The 24,217-nt window shown below is 34.8% G+C and overlaps 5 protein-coding genes across 8 annotated transcripts; 3 read left to right on the top strand and 2 right to left on the bottom strand.

The window, feature by feature from the left end:
- Window positions 1-6: 6 nt before the first annotated feature.
- Mfap1 (Microfibril-associated protein 1) lies at window positions 7-2,121 on the top strand. Its single transcript, XM_069052582.1, has 2 exons — window positions 7-187; window positions 782-2,121. The coding sequence occupies exons 1-2, from the start codon at window positions 118-120 to the stop codon at window positions 2,041-2,043; spliced, it is 1,332 nt and encodes a 443-aa protein (XP_068908683.1). The 5' UTR covers window positions 7-117; the 3' UTR covers window positions 2,044-2,121.
- Dcr-2 (Endoribonuclease Dcr-2) lies at window positions 2,046-10,412 on the bottom strand. Of its 2 annotated transcripts, none has more exons than XM_069052561.1 (13): window positions 10,265-10,412; window positions 9,314-10,212; window positions 9,052-9,265; window positions 8,771-9,003; window positions 8,124-8,364; window positions 7,139-8,072; window positions 5,977-6,267; window positions 5,715-5,927; window positions 5,120-5,665; window positions 3,699-5,067; window positions 3,015-3,574; window positions 2,780-2,964; window positions 2,046-2,693 (listed from the first exon to the last, which is right to left on the bottom strand). In XM_069052561.1, exons 3-13 carry the CDS (start codon window positions 9,204-9,206, stop codon window positions 2,543-2,545), a joined length of 4,878 nt encoding a protein of 1,625 aa, XP_068908662.1. In that variant the 5' UTR covers window positions 9,207-9,265; window positions 9,314-10,212; window positions 10,265-10,412; the 3' UTR covers window positions 2,046-2,542. The 2 variants fall into 2 exon arrangements, with proteins under 2 accessions (XP_068908662.1, XP_068908663.1); XM_069052562.1 differs by having other exon boundaries at window positions 9,320-10,212.
- A 284-nt stretch (window positions 10,413-10,696) lies between these two features.
- LOC138134360 (uncharacterized) lies at window positions 10,697-18,022 on the top strand. Its single transcript, XM_069052564.1, has 6 exons — window positions 10,697-13,092; window positions 13,146-13,202; window positions 13,293-13,458; window positions 13,516-13,878; window positions 13,933-14,672; window positions 14,725-18,022. The coding sequence occupies exons 1-6, from the start codon at window positions 10,697-10,699 to the stop codon at window positions 14,870-14,872; spliced, it is 3,870 nt and encodes a 1,289-aa protein (XP_068908665.1). The 3' UTR covers window positions 14,873-18,022.
- Sec3 (exocyst complex component Sec3) lies at window positions 14,865-17,997 on the bottom strand. Of its 2 annotated transcripts, XM_069052569.1 has the most exons (10): window positions 17,471-17,997; window positions 17,110-17,422; window positions 16,670-17,023; window positions 16,331-16,618; window positions 16,084-16,280; window positions 15,668-16,023; window positions 15,470-15,615; window positions 15,289-15,411; window positions 15,008-15,233; window positions 14,865-14,901 (listed from the first exon to the last, which is right to left on the bottom strand). In XM_069052569.1, exons 1-9 carry the CDS (start codon window positions 17,995-17,997, stop codon window positions 15,009-15,011), a joined length of 2,529 nt encoding a protein of 842 aa, XP_068908670.1. In that variant the 3' UTR covers window positions 14,865-14,901; window position 15,008. The 2 variants fall into 2 exon arrangements, with proteins under 2 accessions (XP_068908670.1, XP_068908669.1); XM_069052568.1 differs by having other exon boundaries at window positions 14,865-15,233.
- A 234-nt stretch (window positions 18,023-18,256) lies between the features above and the next one.
- Snx6 (sorting nexin 6) lies at window positions 18,257-21,082 on the top strand. Of its 2 annotated transcripts, XM_069052583.1 has the most exons (9): window positions 18,257-18,401; window positions 18,546-18,776; window positions 18,831-18,952; window positions 19,005-19,333; window positions 19,392-19,507; window positions 20,106-20,288; window positions 20,445-20,462; window positions 20,608-20,717; window positions 20,766-21,082. In XM_069052583.1, the coding sequence occupies exons 1-9, from the start codon at window positions 18,399-18,401 to the stop codon at window positions 20,857-20,859; spliced, it is 1,206 nt and encodes a 401-aa protein (XP_068908684.1). In that variant the 5' UTR covers window positions 18,257-18,398; the 3' UTR covers window positions 20,860-21,082. The 2 variants fall into 2 exon arrangements, with proteins under 2 accessions (XP_068908684.1, XP_068908685.1); XM_069052584.1 differs by lacking the exon at window positions 20,445-20,462 and having other exon boundaries at window positions 18,258-18,401.
- The last annotated feature ends 3,135 nt before the right edge of the window (window positions 21,083-24,217 follow it).

Genomic DNA, 24,217 nt, shown 5'->3' with positions numbered 1-24,217 from the left:
TCCTGCTCATCTGACAGTTGACAGTTGTTTTTACATCGGTGACAGTTTTTGTGGTGGTGTTGGGATAAAGATAATAAAAATTAAAATAGAAAAGCATTTTGTATATTAAAGTACAAAATGATGAATCCACAGTCTTCTTATGGTATTCAGAGTACTGCAGGTGCCGTTCCTGTACGAAATGAAAAAGGTAAAAATTACAACCAGTCACATAACCTATATTCCTAGCTAGATTTACTAAAATAAATTCCAAATTGCTAGAAATAACACTTACAGGTGTTTAAAATCTGTATTACTCTTATTTTCACGTTCTTGTTAATTATTTTGTTTATACGGTTAGGTTCCGTCTTGGGCTGAAAAAGTAGGTACACACGCGGCCACCCAAAAGTGTACGATTTTTTTCACATCAATAATATTACATAAATAGGTATTATATTTCTTCAAGACTAACTTTAGAATCTTGACTTTTTTAAACAAAGCATACATTTGTCATAAAAAAATCCATTCATCACAAACGCCACTGGACAGATCCCGTTTTAATCTAGGGAAACAATGAAAAATTGCATTGGGTGGCTGCGTGTGTATCTGTTCGGTTGGGAGTGATACAATTTTTAAAGTAAATTGAGTCGTTATTCATGTAATTATAAAACATCTAAAAACTTCGCAAAAATTAAAAACAAATATTACTCTTTTTGTCTTTTATTTTCACTGGTGATATGGTAGATTTTCAATTGTGAAGAGTCTCAATATTTGGTCCTTAATTTTTCCAAATTTATCTTTGCAGGTGAGATTTCTATGCAAAAGGTGAAAGTACACCGGTATGTCTCTGGAAAGCGACCTGATTACGCTCAGGATGTCAGGTCCGACAGCGATAGTGAAGAAGATGATTTTCTGGAACGTCGTAACCAACCCCTTCAACCTCCCAGCCCGGAACCCACACATAGTGACGATGAAATGAACGATCCTCGTTTGCGGCGTTTGAAAATTGCCGAAGTTGAAACAGAAGTCAGACCTGAACGGCGGAGACACATTTTGGAACCTGAAGTGTTGGAATCATCAGATGACGAGTCGGAAAAAGAACAGATAAATCTGCCCGAACATAAACATACACTTGAAGCTGCTCCAGATGATGATGAATCAGAAGTGGAACTCAGTGATGGTGAGATCGAGAAACGAAGAGAAATTATGAAAAAGCGAATGCTAGACAAGAAAGAAGAAGAATTTATGGTTAAAGAGGAAGAGAAGTCGGAATCATCAGAAGAATCGTCGGAATATGAAGAATATACAGATTCGGAAGAGGAGACCGGACCGAGATTGAAACCGATCTTTGTGAGGAAAAAAGATAGGATAACGATAATAGAGAAAGAGAAGGAAGTGCAGAAACAGAAGCAGCAGGAGCTGGAAGCTGTTAGAAGCGCGGAGGAAAGAAGACGACAGACGTTGAGGATTGTCGAAGAAACGATCAGAAAAGAACAGCAAGCAAAAGATAAAGAAAACAATGAACCAAACATAGACGATGTCTGCACGGACGACGAAAACGACGAAATTGAATATGAAGCCTGGAAACTGAGAGAACTCAAAAGAATCAAGAGAGATCGCGAGGAACGGGAAGCGATAGAAAGGGAAAGGTTGGAAGTCGAAAGATTGCGTAACATGACTGAAGAAGAAAGAAGAATCGAAATGCGACTGAATCCTAAACAGGTCACAAACAAATCTATCAAAGGAAAGTACAAATTCTTGCAAAAGTACTTCCATCGCGGTGCGTTTTACTTGGACAGAGAAGATGAGGTCTACAAAAGAGACTTTGCACAAGCTACATTGGAAGATCACTTTGACAAAACTATCTTGCCTAAAGTTATGCAAGTCAAAAATTTCGGCCGTTCTGGAAGGACCAAATATACGCATTTGGTCGACCAGGATACAACACAATTTGATTCACCTTGGTCAAGCGAGACTTCACAAAACCTCAAATTCCATTCTACACAAGCGGGAGGGGTAAAACAAGTGTTTGAAAAGCCTTCGTTAAAAAAGAGGAAAACGCAATAAACTTGTATTCCATACGAGAATGTTTACTATCAGCCTTGTAAATATTATGTATACATTATATCGCACTTAATAATTTTATTTAACAAATTTCAATACATAATATAAAAATAGTAGTACTAGAATGAAATATAATTTCGTAACTATTACACATAAAAAAAATTACGTTAAACGGTATAATGACTATCAATACGGATGACTGAAGAGTAGGTCGCGAGAATGGGTCGACTACTACAAACAATGAATTCCGTAATTTAAGGAAAGGAACTGGAGAAACATGAGAACTAAGAAATAACTGACTGAACAAAAACCGTTTGCAAAGACGCGTAATTTTTTGAATAAACAATATGTCAGACAAAAGCAAGGTAATACTGGAAAAAAATAAAATAAAAATGCTACGTTACGGATAAACAATTTGGTTGAAGTAAATATAAAAATGTTCAGTTGTCAAGGTTAACCATACATAATATTTTTCGAAAAACGAAAAAGCGTTAAATAATTACTAAACCTTTAACGATCGAAGAGCAATTTTAGCGGCAGCTCTTTTAGCCATTATTTTATTAGTTCCGAAACCGTAGACGCGTTTCTTTCTACCCTCGCACATGAAATCTAACGATACCATAGTTTTCTTGTTTTCAAGCTCAATCGCTTTACTGAAATGAAATGACAAAAAAAATTAGTAAGTATTTTCGACAGGAACACCATTGAATACAATCAATTTTTATCGATTTAAACTCACCTAAATGTCGGGTATGCCGTATGACATTCATAGAGCCTCCTAATTACATTTTTTGGAACATTTTTGCTGAAGAGGTCGATTTCTTTCCACATGATTTTGTAAAATACGCGCCACACTGTTTTGAGATCCTTGTTGCTATCCAAGTACACAGCACCCGCTAGAGCTTCGAAAACATCACCCAAAACCTAAAACATACTTGACGTGATTCGCACTTTCAACTCCGTACTTTACAGACCTTAGGCACATCCACATATTCGGCCATGTTCAGGTCTTTCTCTTCTAGTAAAATCAACACCTCGTCATCGATTACGTGGTTCTTTGTGGCGAGATATTCGGCAAATTTATCAATATGTCCTTGTAATTTGAGATTAATCATTAACAAAAACTTATGGAAACCGCATCGAACAACCAAACTTGCAAAAGTATTATTGTTCACTAACGCCGATCGTAAGTCCGTGACTTCTCCCGGATTCAAAACGCCGCAATGTTCGTATATGTAACAGGTTATTAAAAAGTCAAGAATTGCATCACCGATAAATTCTAAACGCTCGTAGCTCTGAGTTACTCGATTTGGGGAATAGGAGGAATGTGTGAGTGCTTGTAGCAAAAACGCGCGATTATTGAAATGATAGCCCAAACGTTTTTCGAACTCTTGCCACTGTGGCAAGTGGAAGTTTACATTGGCCAGGGTGGCGTTTTTGTCAAGAATTGGGTCCACCACTGATGATTCGATCAAGTTTTGCACATTTTCGGAAGCTGGTAAAATTCCAATCCATTCCACAAATTTTATGCCACCTAGAAGAAACGGTAACATTTTGTAGAAAATAGAAAATTTGCCGTCTTCAAAAACTTGAATTATTTCAGCTTTAATTACACAAAAATATAGGTTGAAAAGTTTGCGTGTCAAAACCCAACTCACCTCTGATGCCTCCACTCTGAAAGTGCGCCCCCAAAAGCGCTTCGACGGAATCTGCCATGCTCTTGTCACTGACATATTGTTTATTCAAAAAACTACACATGCTGGCATACGAATTTTCCTCATCAACAGTTATTGCTTCGTGGATCATGTCATCCAAAGTCCTTCTCGTTAAATTACCCGTTATTTGTTCTGTCGGAGATATGTTACAATTGAATAGTGAATTAACTGAATATTCTCTATTCTTGATGCTGTTGTTGATCATCTGCGGAATACAAAAACAGGGTGGTACCCATTCATCCCTCGGGGACAGATCGCTGTTCTTCAAAATGCCACCCAAACTTTTTTTAATTGCCAAATAATACAAATTCTTGTTGCTCACAATTTTTCCTTTGAGAGTCGTAGATTTTCCTTCGTTGTAATTTGGAAATTTAAAGTATATGTACAGCGACGATATCAATTTCAAAAATGAATCGCCCAATGTCTCCAAACGTTCTAAATTAACTATATCGTTTGCCTCGGCTGCCGTCATCGCTTTATAAAAATCGCATAAATTCGGACATTGGTTATCAAATCGTATGGCCAAGATTTGCAACTCTTTTTCTTCAAATTTCTTGTCATAAGCAATTGCCAGCAGGTTTTGATTTTTCACTGGACTCTCGTTCTTTAACAGCCTAGTTTGTTTGGACGTCTTTTGGGCTATAAACGTTTCGTAATACTCGATATCCATAACGGTAACGCCAATTTCGCGTTCGATATCTTTCGGTTCCTCGATACTTCGCCAAGAATACTCCGCCTCTAGCATCTTCATAGCGAAATCTTTATTGTGTTGTTGGGTCAGGAGCGCTCCCGGAGCTTCTAATGGAAGACTACTACCATCAGTCATCGAGATGGACGTATCAGTTGGCGTTATAAGTTGTAGATCGTTAGGAACATAGTTCAAAAGATGAACATCCAGCTGCAACGGGGGGCAATTTCGCAGATATTTCTCGTTGGCTCGTATCTCACGAGCAATCCGATCTTGCAATTGCTGCAATTTCAATATATACGCGACACGCGACAGAATGCTTGGTAGAAATCTAGCCTGGATCCAGAGACACGATGGAAAATCTTGTTTCACCACCAACTCGGGTATTAAATACTCTTCTAGTTCTTCGTAACGCTTCTCTCTCTTTTTCTTACCTTCGCGACCTCTCGGTTTAAAAGCGTTAAGTCTTGCGGCGAGACCTTTGACTATCAATAGTGGCTGAGAAGGGTTCAGTATCTTACGAGAGTGTTTATCTTCGTAATACGATACAAAAGTGCTGTAATCTTGATTGGGAAAGCTGCTCAACGCATTTTTATCCAAGCATACCCTGGTAACCACATACATCTAAAACATTTGCGTTATCAGCTGTGATTTTTTTAGAAATTGTTTCGCTTACTGTCGGTTGGGATCTGTACCACGGCGAGACAATCTTATGCAAATACGCTTCTTCCGTTACGCGCAGATTAAGTCGTTCAGAGCAAGACGGCTCGAGGCTCTTGTTTTTCAATGCATTATGTTTATGGATGACGTCAAAGTCTACGTCAACATCAAAAACGTCTTGGACTGGAGCAACCAATAACATTTCCGATTTTTTTCCGCTGTTATCAAAGATCAAAAACGGTTTGAGAATCTCCAGGAGATCGTTGAAAATTAAATAGTGGAATTCTCGTATCGCCATCATTTGTTCGCGTGTGAAAGTTCTTTGTTTTACGTTGATTTTAATATCAACTTCGATACTACCGTTGGAATCGAATATGGGAAATTTACACAGATCCGGCAAAGGGTGTGGTGTCAAGAAACCGAAACACAACATGGTTTTGTAGAGATCATAGACGATCGCTTGATTAAAATCATCTTGTCTTTTGTACAACGGATTCAGTTTTATTACGTGCAAGTAAAGTGTTTGATTTTCTTGAATTTCACCTTGCACACACGCGGCGATCTACAAGTAAAAATAATTCGTTATAAATAACAAAATTACATCGACTCACCTCTCTGTCATACAATCTCTTTTTCTTCTTGTTACCTGCTTCCGGTTCGCGTTCACTCGGCCAATGTTCGAAAAGATACGACACATCCTCTTCGTTGAACTCTTTTTTTAAAGGCAACAAATTATTGTCAAGTTCGCCGCATTTATGCAACTGGATGCACGCCTCTAATGCGGCTGCTCTCTTGGCATTTTTCTTGTTGGTCATGTAGCGACCCTAGAAAAATCCACTGACTCCAAATTCGGTCCCACGACCATCAACTTACCATGATCGGTTCTGTAATTGGGCACACGATGGGCAAACGTATCACTACTCGAACTTTGTTGCCAAGTATGTTGTTCTGTTCTTCTATGTACCATTCAGGTGCGTAAGTTGTGTACTGATCACATGACAGACTGCTGCAATATCGGCACAAGAGAGAAACAGCCGATGTCATGTTTACTTGGGCAGAGTTAGGGCCGTTTACGTAATAGGGTTCAACTTCGTCCTCGTTATACATATTGACAATGTCGGCTTTGCTCGGACTTTCCCTCTCGTAATTTTTTCCGATTAGCAGCTGCAAAACACTAGTTTTTACCGATGTGTCCAACACAAAAAAACAAACAATAGCCTCACTAGGCAACACATTACTCAACTACAAAAACACCGACCAATGGGAGGCCATGATTTATTTTTTTATCGTTAGACACACTGTTCGATTTCCGTCACTGAAGTCCCTAAAGCTTGTTTGACACGATGCTAAATTTCGTAGTAAATTTGTTAGAAAATGAGAGAGACCCTCGACAGGACCAATGAACGATCAGGATCATAGTCAGTCTTTGTCAGATCCTGATAGTTCATTGGTCCTCTCTCATTTACTAGTAAATTTTCTCAAAAATTTAGTATCGTGTCAAACAAGCTTAACATGCGGCCAGCTCGTTCACCGGACTTAAACCCCTGTGATTGAAAACTGTTCAGGAGACCCCAGTTAAACACCGTCAAAGAATTAACTGTTCGTGTGAATAATCCTGCAGTCAATTGAAAAAATCCCTACATGTTGGTGAGGGCTCAACTCTAGGCTCGAAGCGCACGAGCGTGCATCGATAACGGAGGGCGTCATTTCGAGCATTTAATTTTAAAGGTTTGTGCCCTTGATCAAGTGTGATGCGTAAGTTCAATGTCACTCTCACTACGAATAAAGAATTTGTTTTTGCTTGATTATCTAAGTTTTTATCTCCTTTCGCTTTTACTCGTAATGTAGGCGCGGACACATTGGCGGATACCAGAACTTACGATCAAACTAATTAAAATTTATCTGGGTTTAGAAAGATTTTTCAAAAAAATGTTAAATAGAAAAGCAATTTGTCTTCAAGAGTTCTATCACTGTTTAAGCTTTCTAAACGCATTTTACTAACAGTAATAAAAATAGTACAGAGAAAAAAACTTACGTCATTTAACAAGGCTTCAATTCTTTGAAATTCTTCGTACTTTTCAAAAAACTTTTTTGATTCCACGCGCTCCACTATTGTGTAGTATATACTAGACTTGTGTCTAGCTCTTCCTTTGGATTGTATGTAAGATCTGTAGTCTTCGACTTTATCAAATTTTATGACTAGTGTGCATTTGGGTATGTCGATACCTTCCTCCAACACGTTGGAACTGACTAGTACGTTGATTTCTTTGTTTACAAAGCCGTCGAGTACTTCCCTATTTTTTTTCATAATGAACAAATTTTCACGTGTGTCGTTGTAGGGGTTGTTTTTGTTTCCGACCATGAAGTTACTCTTTAAGTAATTAAAAGATTGATCGACCTCTTTCAGACTTCGTAGAATATGATGAATTACTTTCGCAGTAAATCTCCTTTTTACGAAAATCAAACAACAAAGCTCTTCTGATGAAGGGTCGGCTTTGTACTCCTCCAGTATTTCAAACAATTTCACAACTTTATCTGATGAAAATTTCCGTATTTTGTCAACGCCGTAGTAATCATCCATCGATTTCTTGAGAACAGCTTTTGCCCACCCCAACATCGTCATGACGTAATTTAAAACGATGAAGAGGAGATTATCCTGACAATGTTTTTTTATACGTTCCACTTGTATCATATGCGCTATGCAAGCTTTGTAACCCCCAAACGTGCCCAACATTTCTACGTGAATTATCAAATCGGCGACCAGATTTTTCAGTCTTTTTAACAGGTCTACTGGTTCCAACGGTTTTAAATTATCTGCCAAAAAATTCTGGTTATTGTTGCAATTATCAATTTTAACAAAGCCTAGAGTATCTATAATTTTGTGCAATCGATCGATCACTGCTTTGTCAACTGAAGAAAGACTGTTTGGTTCACAGTACTTGAACCGTTCTTGCGGATTTGTCGAGTAGCTGAAATCGACCGTGATATATTTTTTTTTAATATTTTTGTCAATAACACACCCAACAACTGCATCTAATCCATCAACCGTAGCCACTTTGCTGTGATATGTTGTTTCCAAGGCTCTAACTTCGTCCATTACTTTGCCCAATTTACAATTTCCGTTCAATAATGTGGCTGTCAGTCCTAAAATTCTTGGTGGTTCTAGACAACTATGAAATGTTTTCATTACTTGCCGCATGGGCTGATCATCAACACCTCTATGACACTCATCAAAAACTATCAGATTCACCTTTTCTAAATCTGTAATTATCATTCGATCAGCGTACAACATTAAATTTTATTGCACAACACTTTTTTTGCTCAAAAACATGCAGAAATATCTAACAGCAAATAAGCAATATCTTATGTGTAATGTATGTTTTTTTCTCAGTGTATCTTACGTTTTGAAATTTAATTCTGTGAAAGTGCCTTGGTTATTCGTCTAATAAATAAAAATATGTCATTAATAAAGTTTCTTGAGTTTTGTCAGCTGAAAATAATTTTTAAAATGTATCAACACGAAAAGAATATTTTAAGAGGTTCGGAAAGACGTGAAAAATTGTCATTTATCTTATCTTATTTAAACACATAAGTTGATATTTCATCTGGGAAACCCCGAGCTTGTGATTTAAGAAAAGAAAGTGCAAAAATATTCTAGATTTCTTACCAATGAAATTATTATTGATGAGATTTACTAAAATCTGACTGGTCATGATAATGACTTGGTATTTATTAAACTCTACCTCCCATTCATCTCTTCGCCAACAATCCAAATTCATCTCTCCCGTGTATGTGCCTACTGTACAAACAGTATGATCTCTGACATATTTTGCGTGTTGGTCTACCAAAGCCACTGAGTTTACAAGAATAAAAGAAATTTTTCCGTTGGCGCTGTAAGGTCTACACAAAAATGTAAAGCGTGTGATACAAAAAAAAATGTATGAATACCTGGATAAAGGCTCACTCAAACGCTTCAAGACCATGATTGCTATAAATGTTTTACCTGCCCCGGTGGGCAGATAAATGATCGTGTTGTTTTCAACAGCTGTTTCCATTAATTCAACCTGATAGTTTCTTGGAGTAAATTTATCCTCGTCCGCCATTTTGTGGGTGAAGAATATTATTGAGAAATATTTGAAACGTACCTTATATCTTGTGCAAACTATGGAACACGCCGATAAGACAAAAAAAAAATCGGATTTACTCACACCCGTGCTTTCAAAATGGATGAATATGATGCAATTTCACTGACACGTCATCTTAGATGTAGGGGATTCCCGGGATTTTCGGTTTTTGTTAATTTACACACAAATTTTATAACCGTTCATTACATACTTTTTTAGGACACTGTGATAGCCTCGACACGAAATTGTTTTCACAAAAACACGACAATTCACAAAAAATCATGTACATAACCTTTAAGTGACACTTCAGATTCCAAACACATCAGATTCGAAAAAGTAGATTTAACGTGACATTTGCAACTTACACAGGTTCTGAATATTGCACCATTCCTGTTCACATTCAAAAATCCTGTAAGAACACTGTACTGATGGCAGGCATAAAAACTTTTTGCAATGAAAAATATCTACTCTAGCAGACTGACACTACTTGCATGAAATTTCACAATGTTCTGAAGTGAAGTTTTGATACGATAAATCCGAACACATTGAAGTGGACTACTGCAAAACGCCCGTCGTTTTGCTGGTTGACAAACTGGAAATTGTTTATTAAAATTAGCAATTATTTAATTCTTATTCAACAAAAAAAGTATAATTCCGTATTATTTAAAAATGCACTTTCAAACCGGATTGTCAAAAATATTCTTGATCGGCGCATATCTTTCCTGCATAAACATATTTTCTTTTACTCCGAAACTTTTTTTATTAATTTTTATAATCACCTGAACTATAATAATGCATCTTATAAAATAAATGAATTTGAAAGAAGTAATTTAGTAATAAAAGAACTGCAAATTCTGTTAATCCTCGGTTTTGCAAAACAGAGGTGAATTTGTATTTTATCCGAAAAGTTCGGAGCTGCTCTGGTTCAACTCTGTTGTATTTGAACTACTTTCACTTCAAAAATTACGTTCATCAATCTTGATATCTATAAAATACTATATGAAAAAAAAGATTACATAAAAACTTTTGGTTTATACACAATTCCAACAAGGTAACAACTGCCAACTACCCTTGAATGAATAGCTAAGGGGTTGTTTTTTTATTTGTGAGTCTCTGATAATGATACTAAACCGTGTGTAAAATATAAAATTCGTAGGACTTCGTAATTTTATGTTATAGCCCAATCCCAAGAGATCTCTAATACAATCCCTAAAATAGTGGAACATGTAAATTAGCTTGGACAGAAGAAACTTACCATTCATAATTTTGTTACTATTTTATTTTTTATTCCATATAGATTTTGAATGTTTTCGTTCAATTTGGTTTCTGTTCGCTAGTCGCTACTTAGATGTCTGTGCTCGGATGCCAATCTAACCTCAATTTATTTGAGTAATCTAGTGCAGCATGTTAAGTTACGATTAAAATTTTGTGTTTGTGTAGTGATGAATTAATAACAGTTTCTTGAAAAAATGGAATTAGAATATAATTTATTAGAACGCGTTTTATCGAACGAATCTCTGAATAACTTAATAGAAACCACTACGTGCCCTAAAACACTCAACTGTCTTCTTCAGATCAAACAACGAAGGCTTACAGAAGGACATTGTGAAAGAATAAATGTTTCTATTAGTTGCATTTATAATGAAAATATCAAAAACGTTGGTTTGGCGATTCAGATTCTTAAAACAACTTTGTCTGTTGCCGCAAACAGTGAACAATATTTAATGCAAGCCATAAAGTATTGTCTAGAAAAGCTACAGTCAAGTAAAAACACAGACGAATTATATTACGCCCTTAACTTGTTGAATGTTGTTTTAGAATATTGCAACCAAGAATATAAACAAATTAATTGCTTACAATGTAATTCAAATCAGTTTCATAATGGAATTTTAACAGTTTTAAGAGGGCCGTCTAAACCTTTAATTACCTTTACTTTGACTCACCTCTTACCTAATTATCTTAACGTAAATGACGACAAAGTCAGAAATATCCTGTTGATAGAAATATTTACGTTGATTAAAGAAACAAAAAAACTAGAAATCTTGTGTGTCCTTTATGATAAATTCATTACTGCGGATTTTAACCCCAGTAATTTCAATTTGTTAAAATTCGATGATTATTGGTTGCTTCTGATGGATTGTATAGTAAGTCAACACAGCTATCAGCGCAAACAAGCAGTCTATTTGTTATCTAGAAGTGTAGAAGTTGCTTTTAAGGCAAATAACTCAAATTGCTTTCCAAAATATTTAAAGGCGGAAAATGACGTCGATGACATTGAAAAAATGTGGCGAAATTATTTGATTCTTTTAGATGTATCAAATGAAAAACAGTTGCATATAATTGAACCCTCCTTGCAAATGTTGTCTTCAATAAAAAAATTACACATTCTGTGGAGGGTACAGTTGTATAAAATTTTTCTGAATTGTTCGCAAAATGTTGTCGTGTATAAAACTGCCATGTTCATCCTACAAAACGAATCTGATTGGTCCGATTCACGTTATATCATCAGCGACGTGTTATTTTCAATAAATAAAAATGAGTGTAACGTAGATTCTAAGCGCATCTTCCGAGAAATCGGTAATTTCTGTAACAAGCTGAATGAACAGCAGTTTCAAATTTTGCTACGAGAGAGTTTAAACATCCTTTGGATTCCTGCTGCGATTTGGTGTTTCTGCAACAGCGTTTTCAATACCGCAACAAACTTTTCAATTCCACTGTCGTTAATGGAAAATATTACCAAAAAACTTAAACTCATTCCACACAAGTTTATCAGAGAAGGGTGTCTAGATATTGTTTTAATTTATTTTGCAAAGAGTCCTGTAGTACTCGACTCTTTAAATGATTTACTTAAAATCCTAGATTTGTTGTGGCAGTTTAAACCGACTTCACTTGATAATTTTCTTGAATCCAATAGGGAAACAGTTTTACCGTACGTCCACGATTTACGCAGAAATCTCTTATCTCCTGTGGTCGACGATTACAACAATTTCCAGTTGGCAATGAAAATTTTCGGAATTTTACAAATAGAATTGTTGCCAGTCCCAAAAATTACCACTTATTCTATAAAGACAGATTTGATTCATTTATTTTTTCGTCAACATTTTAATGGAACTGACGTAGAAAATTACGTCCTGAATAGAATTGATTCACTTGACGAAAATGACGACGTTACGGTTTTGTTACGATTAAATAAAGACATTTCTGTTCCTGCATTATCAGAAAAGGCTTTTCATATTTTGCTGGATGAAAATACCGCGAGATATAGCAACACTCAAAAGGTGGTTGCCTTTGGTATAATTAGCACAACCGGCAAATACAGTGCAAGAGTAATTGATTTTTGGAAGAAAAGATTCCTCAGAAATACCCAAAAAATTGACGAACGCATTACTCACTTTTTTGTAGAAATAATATTTAATTCTTTGGGTGAGTGTTGCACAGACACAGAAATTGAAGAAACCGTCATTGTGTTGGGAAACGTATTAGATTCTCAAAGTAGCGCAACGATTACGATACTCGAAAATATCTCCCAGTTTTTAAAATACATTGACCAAACAGCAGTGCTTCAGTTTTTTGACAGATGTTTTGAGGAATTTTTAAATTTTATTAAAAACGGCGATTTTAAGGCAACGGCAAATCTATTTCTTACACAAATCTTTCACCCAAGTGTACTCGCTAATGATAAATTCTCCGCTAGAATAGTTGATTTTACTGAGAGATTATTAAACACTTCAAATAATACAATTGCGTACATTTTGTCCGAAAAAATTGCCAAACTGTGTAAAGAAATTCCACAAAAAGCATTCATATTCATTCCTGTTATTGTCGAGTTAATTTTATACGGAATCAAAATTAACAAAAACGACAAGTAAGTAGCTAAACTTTTAAATATTGTGCAAATTATCTAACAGTGTTGTTTAGAGTAGAATACAGCGCCTGTCAGGAAATAGCCCAGAAATTAGGAAAAAAAGAACACAAGTAAGATTTAATATTCTCTTTAAATTATTGCAAACAATTCTAGTTTAGATTTACTTTTTGTTTGTCGTCATTCATAGTGTACACTTTTAGCCCCAATCTGGAAGAAATTTCAGTTAGACTGTGGGCCTTTGACGCGATGTTGCAGTTGATCAAAGAACAACCGCCAAAGACTGAAAACGTGATAAAAACGTTTGTGTCAATATTGATCGAAAAATACATGAAACATTTCGCCAAACGATATTTTCCAGATTCGCAGGTATTTTCGTTGTAATAAATCAATCAATAATATCTGAACAAGAAATCATTTTTCCAGATTCATTTGCAGAAACTACGGATCATGCAAGCTTTACTGCTGATTCACACACATGTTAAAAGTGAAGAATCAAAATTAGTTGACGTTCTTGTTGAGAGTTTCTTAATGGAGAGCCATCAGCCGTCTGTGAAACATCTTATGCAGTGGCTTTTAATTTGTTTGCTGAAGCAGAAGAACGAATTTTTTATTCAGCATATAGGAGACAAATTTCAAATCGCCGACAGGAGAGTTGCAACGATTTCCAGTTTTATACCAATCCTTTATCATTTAGTGACCCCTCGTGATGAACAATCGGATCAAGTTGTTAATCTTCTTCTTCCACATACGATGGGACCACAGTTTAAACTCCGCATATATTCCCAGGTGCCGTGTTAGAAATTCGACTAACTCAATTATTTCCCATTTTTATATTTGCAGGTGGCGATACTTAAGCTTTATGAGAAAGCTTTACAAAATGACGATTCACATTTCGTAAACAAATACAAAATTCTTTATGACTCCTTGAAACAAGTAGTCGACGCTACTGACGGTACTGTTTACGATTTCCCCACTATGAAACGCGAATTCCTCGATTATTTTTCTGTGGAAAATTGCGATCACTCTACGATATTTTACGCTATTCCAAAAGAGAACGGAGTTACCGCGATGGAATGGGAAAATCTGACTGACGCTGCCAGTCACAAACAGTTCAACAATCTTAGATTCAATCACACCACTAGTTTAGATGATGATGCAACAGAGTTGCCCGGATTCAAGAGTGACGTTCAAGCGACTTACAATATTCAAAAGAAAATTACCCCGTGGAAAGACATGTTGGATAACCCTGAAGCAGCAAAATCTACGAACGATTTCATACTCGTTACTTCGCTTATTGAAAAGTCAGCAAATCTGGGTGGTTTGTCACGAACTTGTGAAGTTTTTGGTATTAAGCAGATAGTAATGAGAACGTCTAAAGTCGCTGTTGATAAGGAATTTAAAAGTTTAAGCATGTCGTCCGAAAATTGGGTTGACATTCTAGAAGTTAAAGTTGAAGATTTGTCGAAATTTATTGTTGAAATGAAAACGCAAGGTTACAGCGTGATTGGTGCCGAACAAACTGCTGAAAGTGTGAAGTTGGACGATTTTCACTTTCCAAAAATGACAGTTCTTGTTTTGGGGTAAGTGCGAGTTTTTAAATTGACAACAATTGTTGATTTCAAATTAATTTAGTAACGAAAAAGAAGGAATACCACCGAATTTGATACCGCTGCTCGATCATTGTATCGAGATTCCTCAATTCGGGATGACACGCTCTCTAAATGTTCACGTCGCAGGTGCTATAGTTATATGGGAATATTGCAAACAACAAAGATTGTAAAGATTTTTTATTTTGAATATAATGTTTACCTAAAAAAAATGTTTTCATTAGTGAAAGTGATTTTTTTTAACACAATAAAAAAAAACCGGTTGAAATCCGAGTTTTTGTTCGACAATAAAGAAATTAAATTCTTACGTTAGTGAGACCTGGCGATATCGGAAAAGAAATGTAAGATGTCGTCAATTGTAAATTCCAAATTAATCATCGAACCCGGGTAGCATTGTTGAATCAAATCCTCCAACATTTTATACTGTCTGATGAACTCCTCTTGCATCGCTCTCCACACAACTTGCAGCAAGTTACCTTCTTCAGACAAGTGCTTTTCGACCTTTTTATACAAAGCTTCCAATCCTTTCTTTACCTGTTTCACGTTGCCAATAAAAAAATGAACTCGTAATGTCACCTTTAACAATTACCATACTTCCTGGGTACTGATTTATAACTTTGCGTAACTCCTGCTTGCTAAATGCCAGTTGATAACTCACTTCCGACGCCTTCACGCCACTCGCGACCCTCGCTTGAACCCCTTCAAAAAACGTCTGCAACGAAAATATAAAAAGCATTTTGTCGCGGTGCCGGTAAAATTATTCAAAGTACATTTAATTTTTCAAGCGGGCGTCCAAAATATAACGTGACATAACCTTGTAAGGCGTCGTTGTATTTTTGTTTGGCTTCTTTCCTCTGAGCATCCAGCACAGATATTTTTAATTGGGACAAAAGCGAATATAAATGATGATAATTTTCTGCAAACTCCCCATTAGCAACACCACTGTAAGACCAAATAGTTTGTTTTACCCATTTTTATAACTTGTGGTGGTGTTTTGTGATGGTCGTTAGAGTGGATAGTGATATATTCTAAAATAGTGTCCACCAGTCTGGTGTACCACTTTTCTAAATCGGCGCGGCGATCACTTTTTAGCAAGCAGTCTGCATTTATGGCAAACTCTTCAATGTTTGATACATAAGGCAATATTCCGCATTTGGACTTTCTAGAGAGCTTACACTCTTTAACCGAGTCAATTTGCATCTGCATGAATTGATCCAATGAGCGTTTCACTTCGATTAGCTCAGAAGCAAAAGTGTTACTCAAGAACGAGCTCTGCGCTGACATCACGTGTTGATTTAAGCAAACTAACACGTACATGCAGTAACTGAAATTATTATTATTGGACCGACATAATCGGGTTTTACGGCGAACGGATAATACTTACAAGTTATCTTGCCTTTTTATGTGATCAATTAAGTTGTCTAGTTCGCTTTTGAGACACGAAAACAAATTACTCATCATACCGCGTACGTCTTCGTTGATTTGTTTCTCAGCTTTGCGCGGAGAAACAATATTTATGTCAATTTCAGGACCGTCAAGTGTTGTTAAAGTATTTTTTGCACTGGGGCTTAATACATCCAGCTGGAAACAAATTGTTTTAAAATTAAAGCGTTTAAGATGAAGCAGTCAACCTGGAAAAAGTTAACACAAAATTGTTGTTCTTGCAAACACACGGGTTCTAGTTGCGTGAGTACTTGCTCTAAGGTGACTTTATAATTGTTTCGGTCATGCGAACTGGTCTCCAAAGTCCACATGTCACGATCCAAACCAATCAGAGTTGTAGGCGAAGTTACAATTCCCGGTGCCGCAATTTTTGTTTTTGCTAATTCAAACAAATTTTTCAAGTCTCTTTCATACAGTTTTCCCAAAGAATTAGTGTACACATTCTTTAAAGATTCATATGATTTTCGATCCATAACCTAATAAACGTTTGAATCATTACAAAAAAAAAATAAGGCATTAAATGTTACTTTAATCCAGTGCATGAGTTCTATGTAAGAGTTCAATTCCTTGTGAACTCCACTGTGTTGGGGTAAGATTAATCCCTCAATATTTTTGTCAGATTCGCCTTTATGGTTGCCATAATGAATAAATAAATTATTCAGTTGTCGCGAAATGCTACGTGAAAATTTTTCTTTATATTTTTCAAAGCGACGTCTTTGTTCTTGCACTGCTGTCATTTGCAAGAGAGCTTTATCAATGTCTGAATTCATTGCAACTTTTAAAGCATTTCCAGCCTCAACTGCTGCTTTTAAACCTTGCGTCGTAGTGAAGTCCGCATTTTCTAATGTTTCTTGGTATTTTCTGGGAAGATCTAGACGTGTCTGAAATTTTATTTTAAAATAATTGAAAATATTGAGTGGAGCAAATGCAAAATGACTGTATTTTGGGTTGCATAACTACCACATACAACAATTTTCTCCAGTTCTTGTAACAGAAGTTGGTTGTTTTTATCAACTACAGAAATCATGGAATTCTTTTTCTCCATTTTCTCCATTGTATCTCTAACATGACATAATATTTCATCATAAGAGTCCAGCTGTTTTTCAAGTCTATCTGCTTCATTTATGGCAATTTCTAACTGACCCATTAAACTTTCTACTTGTTCCTCAGAAGCCAAAACACATTGAACATTTTCACCATCAAGAAGTGATAAATCCCTAGCCAATATATCCATAAAAGCTTCTGCATTGCTAATTGCAAACTCACATCCAGACATTAACCTATGAATTTATAACTTAAATATGACAACATTTACAATCAAATGTTACCTTTTTAAGTCCTCTTGTTCTTTATCAGTAATGGCTTGAAAATCTTCAGTCAAATCATTATCCCCAAATAAAGGTGAACTTACAAATTTATTCTCAGGTGTCATTGCATCTTCAGTGACCCAAGATGTGGGCACATTTTTAAAAGTAGGCATATCCTTCATGATATGTTTAACAGATTGTTTCCACAAATTGTGTATGAAAGAATGGCGTTCTTTAACATTTGTGGCCACCCAACGATAGATTTTATCAAAATGAAGATCAAATTCTTGAGTTTCAAGGGAGTCATTGTACCCATCAACAGATTTCAGTTCAGCTAATGCCCAACTACGTTTCTTTTTATGTGTTTGTTTGTCAGTTTGTTTCACTTGTACTATTGTTATGTTAATTGGGGGGCTGGTAGTGCTGACAAGACACAAGAATGAAGTTTTCTTTTTCTTCATATATTTACCCACATGACAACAAGTTATGAGTCGTTCCTCGTTGGGTTGAAATACTTCTTGTTGCAGCGCACGAATTATAGACGTCATTGTTAAAAACGAATATTTTTAAAAAGTTGTCTTGGTATAATTTTAGGTTAAATAAATGATAACAGATCCACCCACTTGTCAAAAAACGGTGTGGCCACTAGTAGAAAAAAAAATGAATATTTAAAAAAATTAAATTTGTGTTGTTTACAGTTTTATTTGAATTGAGTACATCGCCTATTGTTACTTATGCTAATTATAATTTAAATGTTGAAGATATACAAGCGGCGAATATCAGAGTGCAAATTGAAAAATTATTATAATTTTATCAGTTTGGAAACATTGATGCCACGAAATTTGACATGACAGTTGACAGCACGCCATCATTGCAGTGATTGTGGTTGGTTTTTATGCCGAATATTTGTTAGAATTAATGATTTAAACCCTTTTTTGTTGTTTTCAAAATGGTAAGGGTACTTAATTAATAGGTCGAATAAAATCGCAGAATTAGCAATGCCCGGAAGCTGTTTAGACTGAGGGGCGTTTTGTTGTATAAAATAACCTCTTATCTTCTTTTAAAAATATTCTAATTGGATAATTGTCCATTACAGACGGACAAATCCAACCAAGATGAGGGCAATAACGTTCCCCTTATAGATAATACCTTAATTGTTGATATTTCTGATGCTCTCAGTGAAAAAGATAAAGTTAAATTTACTGTTCATACACGCACCACTATGAAAAATTTTCAAAAATCAGAGTTTTTGGTTGTTAGACAACATGAAGAATTTATTTGGTTACACGATCGGTATGAAGAAGATCCAAAGTACGCAGGGTACATTGTAAGTGTAAACCAGTTAAAGTAGTTCATTTGTCCCCTACATTGTTGAATGCAGATACCGCCACCGCCACCCCGTCCAAATTTTGATGCCTCGCGTGAAAAACTCCAGCGTTTAGGAGAGGGCGAAGGCACTATGACTAAGGAAGAATTTACGAAAATGAAACAAGAATTGGAAGCGTAAGATGCTCAATATCGCCATTTTAACCATACAATCAAACAATTTTTATAGTGAATATTTAGCAACGTTTAAAAAAACTGTAGCGATGCACGAGGTATTTCTGACGCGTCTCGCGAGTCATTCTATATTTCGAGAGGATTCTCATTTACACGTGTTTTTGGAGTATGATCAAGACTTGTGCGCACGTCCTAAAGGCAAACTCCAACAACTTGGCGGCTTGGTCAAGTCGATCGGTAATACCACCGATCAGTATTATCTCAATGCAACAGTGCGAGATGTTAATGATTTCTTTGAGCAACAAATGAATTCTTTAACTGAATACCACAATCAGCTCAAAGAAGCTACATCTCGAACTGACAAAATGACTGAGAAACATAAAGGTAAAAATAGATTTTTTCAAAATAAAGTGGTTAATTGTTTTTTTTTTTTTTTTTTTAGAACTTGCTGATAGTTATATTAAGATCTCTGGTGGTATTTTACAACTAGCCAACAATGATCCTGGACCATTAGATAAATTCTTAGCAAAAGTGTCTGACACGTTTGAAAGAGCAAGGGTAAGTTGTTTAAAAATAAAATACCAAAATAAATTTTTCTCCCTACCGGTTAGAAATGTAGGCTGTGGATACCTCATTTGAGGTGAGAAAATTCAACTTTCTCGCTAAGGTAAGAAAGTTAATCATGAAATGTTTATGGTAAAACTGTACCAAAATACAAATGTCAAAAGTGTCAAAAGTGAAATAAGTTATTGATAAATGAAAGCCAATTCAATGAAGTAAGTTGGTAGGTCAATCATATAATCTGGAAAATAAACAGATAAGCTAGGTAGGTAGATTACTTTACCCTGTTTATATCAAATTTTCGAACAAACCTCAAATCTTCAAATGCGATGACAAGTTAATTAAACAAATAACACAGCCTACTATTCAATTCTCAAAATTTTCGTTTTAATCTCGAATATAACCATCTTTTTTGACTTTTTTCAACAAAGTTGTGCCGGTAGGGAAAAAAATTGTATTCAAACCTTGTTACCTTGCAGACCTTAGGCACTTACAAACCTCGTCTACGACTCGGTTTATAATCTTTGCCTGCAGTCTGCAAGAAACCACTTTCTTACCTTGGTTTGAAATATACTATTAAAAAATAATATTTTAGAAAATCGAAAGCAGAATAGCTAGTGACCAGGATTTAAAACTAGCAGATACTCTTAGATACTACATGCGAGATAGTCAGGCAGCGCGTGCGCTGTTAGTAAGACGCTTGAAGTGTTTGGTGAATTACGAAAATGCCAACAGAACTCTCGAAAAAGCCAGACACAAAAACAAAGATATTCACGCGGTATGTTTTTTCTTTTTATCAGAACTACTTTTTAATGTAATTGTTCATTGTAAAATAACACGTTTGAGTTTGTTTCTAATGTTATTAAAAAATAGATATTTTTAGTTAGTTTCTGTTAATTAATATATTTTTTAATGTTACGCTTACTTCATAAAGGCTCCTGAAGTCCAAGAGGTATTTATGTACAAATAATGACTTGTAGATGTAGAGGAATGTTGATGCATGTAACTAATAACTTCATTATGCAACTAATAATACAGCTGATTTGTCACTTAATTTTATCTTTAAGACGGATTTAAAATTAATTATTTCATTTTAGGCTGAAGCGGCGCAGTCGCAAGCTTGTGAACAGTTTGAAGCTATTTCTGCACAAGCCAAGGAAGAATTGTTAGATTTTAAAACTCGCAGATTGCATGCGTTTAGAAAAAGGTATGTTTTACCGTTTAAAAGTACACGTTGTGATGTTTTTTCTTCTAGTTTGATCGAGCTAGCCGAATTGGAAATAAAACACGCTCGAACTCAACAAGATCTTTTAAAAAAATCTGTTCAAAGTTTAAGGGAACTACTTTAATCTTGGTGATACATTATACATATATTTTTTCAGTTCCAATATTTTGTTCTGACATTCCTTTTTTTATTTTTTCCTATCGAGGGATGTTCTGCTTTATTGCTATAAAACTTTGTATTGTTTTTGGTTATATCAAATTCTATAATTATTACATAAAGATATCGTATCATATATTGTATGTTGTTTATATTTGAATAAAAAATAAAATTTTTGAACAAAAAAATTATCGATCGAGTTGTTTTTTTTCCTAAACTGCAGGCAGAATGTTACTCGGCAGTCGGAAGAGCTGTCTGTAGAGTTATGCAACTTAAAATACAGATCACACCTTGCTTGGTCACATAAATGTGAACGCTATAATGATGCCTATGAAAATATTAACAACTTCTAATTTATATGATTTATAATGTAGTGGTAAAAACGGAAATGCTCAAGTAAGCGAGGTAAGAAGTGATCGTACATTTCGAGGTTGCAGTATCCTGTGTTATTAACTTGAAAATATCGTGCATTGAATATTTTGAGCACAATTTTTAAATAAATATTTACCGAAGTTAATGATAGTCATTTTTTTTTTTGGTGAACCACGATAAATAAGTCAGCAGACAGGAAATAAATAAAATCAGGAAATTATCTCTGGGTTACGTTTTTTTACGTATCAAACCGATATAGGTACGCGAATTCAAGAATTTACACTCACTAATGTTAGGTATATTGAACGTAGTTAAACGAAGGTCCAATTTTTTTTATTAATTCTGAAACCGTAACGTTTTTGAAATATGGAAATGATGTTAATTGAATCGAGATACATTATTATAAATATGGTCGCACTTATAATTAATGATTTAGAAACTGTATTTTTCATTCAACAAAGCTGTGTAAATATAGGAACACAGTAATTAACATAAATTATTAATCCTTGGGCTAATGTTAATCTGCATTTTTCCCATACAATAAAGGGCATATTTTATTTCAATTATTCCTGTAAAAAAAAATTGCGTTGGTAAAGATAATTAATTTCCTACTTCCAGAAAATACATTGACTTACCTAAATGAACCAGCCTCTACACGTAAATATATTTTTTTTACAAGTGAAAAAGCTCTCCATCAACCAACAAATTATTTTCATATTTTTTACTGTTACGTTCTGGTTTTTATGTATTGTAATTACCTGTCATTAGACCCCTCTTTCTAGTGGTGTAGGTTGTTTAATAAATAATTGATTTACATTTACATTATACGCAAAAATGTTTCACCAATGGCATAGTGTTTATACATTTGCCATTTAAGTGTAGGTACTTTTTTAATCCAATAATTAAAATATTTCTCTACAGAAATAACAAGCATGCGATTGTTTTTTTTTTTAATCTTATACCTAATACGTTACGTTTTTACGTTATAATGTTTAATCACAATAGCACTAATTTTGTGTTTGAATTAGAGAACATGATTCATGACAACACAGAAATAATAGGACAGGTAATGAAATAAATGAGTAAATTATTTAACAACGGGATAGGCTTACTCTGTAATTTCTCCATTTTAGCAATAAATGACTCATATTTCGCTGGTGTTGCTAAAACAAATCCTTCCGACTGAGCCTTTGTCGGCTACTCCTCTGTTACACATTGCAAAGTTGTTCGTGGTTGTGAAGAAAAAAAAAACAAAGAGACAATAATGTACAATCTTACGTCAACAATGAGAAAAGTAAACATTTATTAATAAATGGTGATTTGAAGAATGATAACAAAATATGTGATTCTTTGTAGATTCCACATGTTTCCGTTGAAATTAAATTTGCGACAACGGCGACATAGATTTTTGCTTAAATTATTATTATTTCTTTCACGATAAATGCCATCAAGGTGTTGTTATTTCTTTTTCTATTTTTTTTGTAATTATTGTAAAAACTCATTTGAAAATTTATATTTTGTTGTTGATTATCACGTTCGTGAAAAATATTTCTAGAATAATTTAATCTTTTAAAACACATGGCATGGGACTACTATAAATCAAATTCCGAGCAAAATAAATTGATTTACGTACATCGGGATTCTGCATAATAATTTGTGATGCCTCCGTGTTTCCAGTTTCAGAAGAAATAATAGATAGATAAGCATGTTATTATTGTTATGAGTTTAAATCTTTTAATTTAAATCCGATAAATCATATGGTGAAACAATGACAATTAAAGACCAGAAACACAGTATTTGATTGAACTCTTGAAACTAGTGAAGATTGCAGACGATACTAATTTTGGGTATTCTGACATATCACTTCAAAGTTTAAATGCTCATATCGAAAACTTTTAATCAAATACCTCAACACTGCGTCTCAATAAAGACGAAACTGTTAGCAAGGTTTTAAAGAAATAAATACAAATTTAAATAACAATACAGAATGTGTCAAATTCCCTGTGGTTTGTATGAAACAATCTGTGATGTGGCATAAGAATGTTGACATGCAAGCAAACAAACTGTGCAAAACTATGTATCTATTACCTCATCTTTCAGGTTGCAATTCGCTACAAACCCTAAGAACTTTTCTTTTGCTTTATTCCATTCCCACATACAGTATTGCATCACTTTGTGGGGTCACTGCTCAAGTGTTAAATGAACTTCCAAATTACAACGCCGAGAAATAAGAATAATTAGTAAATTAGGAATTAGGATATCGGGAAGATTGTAAAGGATCTTTAAAAAAATTCAAACCCTTGAGTTACCAAGTATATTTGTTCCGAAAACATTAAAATATTTATTTCACAATAGCGAACAATAGCAAAAAATTAAATTAAGATTTTGAAATAAAATTTGTCATTTTCTTTGAAAAAAAAATGTAAGGTTTCGTTTAGGTCTATCAGAAAGAGAAAAAAAAGTAGGAGTTGTCATTTAAAAAAATTGGTGATGACGTGATTGCGCAATAATCAATGACGTCATTCAAACAAATTGGACGTCACAGGATGGCATTTTTCAAAATAAAATTGACGTGTCCCACCAATTTCTTAAAAACATCACGCCGATGCTGCTGATTAGCGAAGAAGAAAAAACAAATGCAAGAAAACTTTCACTTGTTTTGTGCTATGTACAGCGGGTAACTGCTGCGCCCGTTACTGTGACCTATAATGATAGGGGTGGAAAAGAAAAAAAAAAAGAATCATACGGTAGATATCAAATGAAAACGATTTTAATAATAAATGTTTTAAACTGACCCTAATGAATCGCCCATACCTAAAATTAGTAATCCGTAAAAATTTTCAGAGTAATCACTAATTACACGAACTGTTCAAAGTGAACGTCGTTATTGTCAATACAATAATGAAGGCGCCGACAAAATGATTCAATGATTCTTCCACTCTTTCCAACATACC

Source organism: Tenebrio molitor, chromosome 7 (assembly GCF_963966145.1).
Source record: "Tenebrio molitor chromosome 7, icTenMoli1.1, whole genome shotgun sequence".
In the NCBI taxonomy this organism is placed as follows: domain Eukaryota; kingdom Metazoa; phylum Arthropoda; class Insecta; order Coleoptera; family Tenebrionidae; genus Tenebrio; species Tenebrio molitor.
This window is presented reverse-complemented; position numbering and strand designations above follow the sequence as displayed.